This window comes from Cariama cristata, unplaced genomic scaffold (assembly GCF_000690535.1).
Source record: "Cariama cristata isolate BGI_N322 unplaced genomic scaffold, ASM69053v1 scaffold2870, whole genome shotgun sequence".
Classification (NCBI taxonomy): Eukaryota; Metazoa; Chordata; class Aves; order Cariamiformes; family Cariamidae; genus Cariama; species Cariama cristata.
Genome location: NW_009596173.1, coordinates 18,833 through 24,027, shown reverse-complemented (window position 1 = coordinate 24,027; position 5,195 = coordinate 18,833). Strand labels below are relative to the sequence as shown.

Here is a 5,195-nt window from a genome sequence, read left to right as displayed (position 1 = left end):
AGCAGGATACTTGGCTGCAGTGGTCGTTTAAAGCTTCATCCTGTGCCTCTAATAAAGACTCTTGAGAAACTTGAGGCTGGATTTACAGAACAACCCCCCACCTACTACATACCGACTTGCTAGATTCCCTCTTCGGTGCCTCAGCCTAGGCTGTAAGTGCCGGCTCGCAGCAATACACAGCACGCAGATGTTTTTATCTCAAATTATGAAAGTACACCATATGTATGCTTCCATTGTAATTTATCTCACAGTTCTCAAGGCAGAAAAGCTAACAGGATGTGAGGGCATTCAGTTTGCAACACAAGCAGCCCTTAAGGAATAATTAATCTCTGTGGTTTTCCTCCAAGCTTGAAGTGACCTGCTATACATCCCTTCTATTTGTATACTGCAGCACGTACGTTAAATCATATGGTAGCCAGGCAGCCTCCACAGTAGCTAAATGCTTTTTCACATTAGAAAAATAAAGGATCAAATTTACATCTGTTGAAAGTTAAATAAACATGTGCCAAAAGGTTCCACCGGTCCCACTTTTACTGTATTTTTGTAAATCATCTGCACCTATACAGACTCTTTTGAAGTTTCCCATACTGATCCAACAAAAGGATTTTTATGGCCAACTGTCAAAATGATAGAAATAGAGAGCCGGGCAGATCTTCAACTCCAGAGGTACTGGAGCATCCATGGGTGTGGTGGGAGAAATCAGCTGCAAACCACATCTCATTAACAGCCTGAAAAGCAAAACAGGTGCAGGGCCCTGATAACAGCAGATCCAGCCCAGTTCTGTTCTGCCTGGTACATGTTATGTATTATTTAATGTAATTCTCAATTGTTGATTTATTTTGGTGGTTGTAATGGTTGCCTGGGGCAGAACAAAGCTGTTCTACTACAATATGCCCTCAGCATTTCACTCCACCCTCCTGAACTGTGTTGAAACTGAAGAGATGAAATCTTTGTACTTCTTTCTTGTTACTGCCATGAACTGCAGTTCCCAATGATGCATATGATACGTGTGCACTGCTGTAAACTGGATTTAATAATGATGCCCACGGTATACAAATGTGTACAGAAGGACAGCAGCGAGCAGAGCAGACGCTAGTCTCAAGCCATGAACTTCTGCTCCTGGACGGGCCAAATGCACACAGTTCAATTCAGACGCCCTCCTGCCTCACTTTCCCTCCCAGAACCATTCCAATAAAAGATTGCCACAATATTGATTTGACATACGAGACCTTCTCACATCAGACAGAGATGTTCAAGCTTAGCCCTTCTTTGCTGGTTTTTGGTCAGAGAGCAGTTGTTAGGTAAGCAAAATGTATAATTTGCTGTACTAGCCTTACATACGTTTCAGTTTTGCAGTAAACACACTTAGTGAGACAAGAGCTGTACTTCTGTATATTTTTTACCAGACTTTTGATGTAAGATGACTATCTGGGTTCAATTCTTTTGCAGGGGAAGGGGAGTGGGTGAGTGCCATATTTTCTGATGGAAAGTAATTCCAGAAGCGAAGGATGCAGGCAAAAGTAAAACACCCAAATCCATCCCACCACAGAAGCAATAGCATTGGGAAGCGCCCTGGCTGCAGCCTGGGGAGAGCTTGCCTCACCTTCCTACCCCGCCCCCAGACCACACCCAATGACTCAGGCTCAGCATCCATTACACACCACATAAAATCCAACCCTCCGGCATCTACCCTTGCCAGTAATCCCCATCCGTTGAATCAGAAAGCAATCACCTGATGCTCAATCTCCTTTCACTCACTAGTCCTTGCCTGCAGTTTGTGTACACAGAATTAAAAGTTCATGCATCCTGCCTCTTCTGAGCGCTGTGAGTCATCTGTAAGAGCTTCAGCATGGCAAGGGTGCAACAGAGGCGGTGGAGTGCTGTGCAGTGGGAAAAGGTTTACAGTAGGAAAGGATATTACGATGTGCTGTAAGTCCTGCAGGAGTTTGCGCTGGAGTCACTTCGTTTAAGTAGAGCTTGGTGCGTTGGGGCTTTCTGCAACACACGTGGCTGAAAGCCCTTCTGGAAATCTAGAAGTGCATTCTTTGTTGAGGCTTCCTGAATTATAGCATTAAACAGTACTAATGGCCTTACACGCAATAGTCTGATGCAGCCTTGTGCTAACTTCATTAATTAACTTCAGGATCACTTATTCCTTGTATTTAAACCAAATGAAAAAGGCCATTGAATCAACCGCTGGATACACACTAAATGTGTAAGGACCCACTGCCACTTCAGTATACCCAGAGGCTGTCACAATTTGGAGAGCAGACTGTGATTTTTACCAAGTGCAAATGTGGCCCACGCTACAGGATTTCTCTCTTTCTTTCCGTGCACCCTCTTCTCTGCCCTATGCATTCAGCAAGCGGCATGGCAGGGCAGGAGCACCCCACGCTCCTGACTCCCCCGGGGATGGCAGCATCTCTAACCAGCCCATAGCACTGCACCGCATTGCGGTGTTAGCGCAGGAGGGAGGCATCTCCGGCTCTGCCGTGGGTTGTGGGAACTGAACCTGCGTGGCTCCGAGGGGAGGGACGAGGTGGCCGCAGTGCCCCAGTAACACCGTCCGCTCCAGGTGGATGCCTCTGAATGAGCATTACTTTTTTCCTCCTGGGGCGGCAGCAAGTGACTCACCAGATGTGGTGGTTGTGCCCAGACATCTGGAATCCTCCTAGGAGAGTCAGCAATGAGTTAACACAAACCTGAAAAACAGTCAGGGATGCACTTCATCCATCCTAGGCTTTGGGTTTTTTTCCTCCCTTTCCTGATGTTCTGAAAAGACCCTCAAGCTTTTATACAAGTATTATTTTGCCCTAGCATCCGACAACTCAGGTTGTGTCACATAACACTGCAGACTGAGCTGCTGGGATAGGGCTCGGCAAAGGAGGGAGCAGGGAAAGAACAGTTTAGGTCTCTGATTAACCCTTCATGTGGCACAGGGTGAGAAAAGGCAGCACAGACAACATACTAATCATTCCAGTTTTAATCGATATACCTGGCCTCCACCTGCTCTGCTTAATTAAAAATGAATTCTCTGAGCTTATCAGCATCCAGCCTGTAAAAGACTGAATTTTTCCCAAAGGGCCGAGCATCCCCCACCGTGCAACAGGACCTGAGTCAGCCCCAAGGCAAAGCACTATCCAGTGCACGACAGGGTGGGAATGAGCGGTATACCAACAAACCAAAACAAAAAAATAAAAGGAAAAAGCACTTAATCTTCACCTTGATCCTTATTCGATCCTCATTCAGAGATTTAGGTTTTAAGAAGGCTTTTAGAAAACTTTATTGAAAGGGTTAGGATCTCACAAGCAGACTGTGTACCTCATGGCTGTGCAAAAATTAAAACCAAGTCACAGTATGGAGACATAAAATGTGACTGAACAGAGATGTGAGGAATTATGTATAAAAATTCGGAATAACCCTTTCTGACATCACTCAAATCAGGAAGCAGCTGGAGCAGTAGCGATGCCACAATTTGACACCTAGCTGTAACGTTTCACAGGCTGGTGTTTCAGTTACCGTGGCTAGTTTAATTGTTTACAGGAATGCTGTTTACATTTTTTTCTTGTGACTCAGCTTCAAACTGAAATATGAACTGTTCCATATGCTCATTTACAGCATGCCAATAGCTGAGTATTTAAAATTTCAGTATGAAGACATTACCAGATCTGCTACACATAAAATTTGTACTTTATTTGTAATGTACAAATATATACATGTAGCTATTGTCAAGAGAGATGTTTTAAATATAGTAGCTATGTACAGCTGTGGATGTTGCAGCACGATAGCAGGAAGAGCCTGCGTGTAAACCTTCCTACTAAAAATGCACCCTCTCTCCCACATCCAGCAAACATAACAAGCTGTGTGACGTGCAGTAGGCAGCAGCGAGGTAATCAGTCTTGGGAACCCAAGAGTTCATAGATTTCATAGTATCTGGAATATCTGACCATCCAGCCATACAACTGTGTGTGCTAGATAGCGGAGATAGCGGATTTCGAGGGTGACCTTGAAAGGGGAGGTTTCTGAAACAGCACATGAACTGCGAGAGAGGTCTCTAGGCAGGACATCAGACGTGCTGCTTTCCAGATCCTATCCTCTAGGCAGAATGATTTGGGCCCCTCTTGTAAAGCAAGATTAATGCATGCATGGGGAACGAAAGAGGCCAGCGAACAAGAGAAGGATTTCAGGCTAAAACCGTATGTTTGTGGGGAAACAGATGCATCCTGCAATCCCCACTTAACGCTGCTGGCTCCTCTCGGGGACCCCCTCAGCGCATCTCTCATGTCTCTCACAGCATGGAGGCGAGGCGCAGACCAGCAGCGCTCAGGTGCTTGGAGAGTGACAGACTCACCCTGCAAACAGTCGGTGAATAGTCATAACAGAAACACTCCACCTGGGCATTTGCTCCTTCACATTGCCTCAGCTCTGCCGCCTCCGAAGTAGTGGCCGTTTTGATGTCTAATTTACAGTCGGGGAAACTGAGGCACGGGGAGGATGTGGCACGCCAGGCTCACACAGTGACTCTGTGACAGAGCTGAGGACATTATCCAGACCTCCTGCCATTCACTCCCAAGCTCTAGCCACAATACCATTTCCCCAGACTTTCTCAGAGACAATCTATGCAGCAGTTCACGCTCAAATGCAGATTGAGAATAGTTTCCTCTTACCTACATACATCACCCCTTCTTTAGTCTTCTCTGCAGCCTCCGTCACTCCCTGCTTGGTCTTTTCTGCAGCAGCCACCACACCTTCTTTAGCAATGGAGAAACCTTTCTTAAAGACATCCATTCTTGTTGCTTGCTAGGGTATTACCTGGACGATCTGAGTGAGGGACAGCAGCAACAAGCACCTCAAGACCAGGACTGCAATCTGCAGCCTCACCCTTGGCAGATACTCGGTTTCTCTGCCAGTCTCTGCCTTTGCTCTCACTCCTCTGCTGGATGAAGGCAGTGTGGGAAACCTCACAGCCTTTACCGGCTCTTATTGATGAAGTGCGCTGCAGTGTAGCCAATGCCTGTGAACAGCTGATACTGAAATATTAATGATATGGATCTGCTTGGGAAGATTTAAGAAGGGAGGGGGAGAGGAGGAGGATGACATCGGTACGTAAGGGACTGTCTGGAAAATTTCCAGACAGATAAAGCTTTTAAAAGATGCTGCAATGCTTTCACTCAAGGATGCTGTCATGTGAAGAG

At 46.1% G+C, this 5,195-nt stretch overlaps 1 protein-coding gene across 1 annotated transcript in view; it reads right to left on the bottom strand.

Annotated features, from left to right (window-relative positions):
- Positions 1-4,990, bottom strand: part of SNCG (synuclein, gamma (breast cancer-specific protein 1)) — a 16,498-nt gene extending 11,508 nt beyond the window's left edge. The window contains exon 1 of the mRNA XM_009704782.1: positions 4,668-4,990. Coding sequence (XP_009703084.1) covers positions 4,668-4,788 — 121 coding nt within the window. The 5' untranslated portion in view covers positions 4,789-4,990. The remainder of the gene's footprint in view (positions 1-4,667) is intronic.
- Between the last annotated feature and the right edge of the window lie 205 nt (positions 4,991-5,195).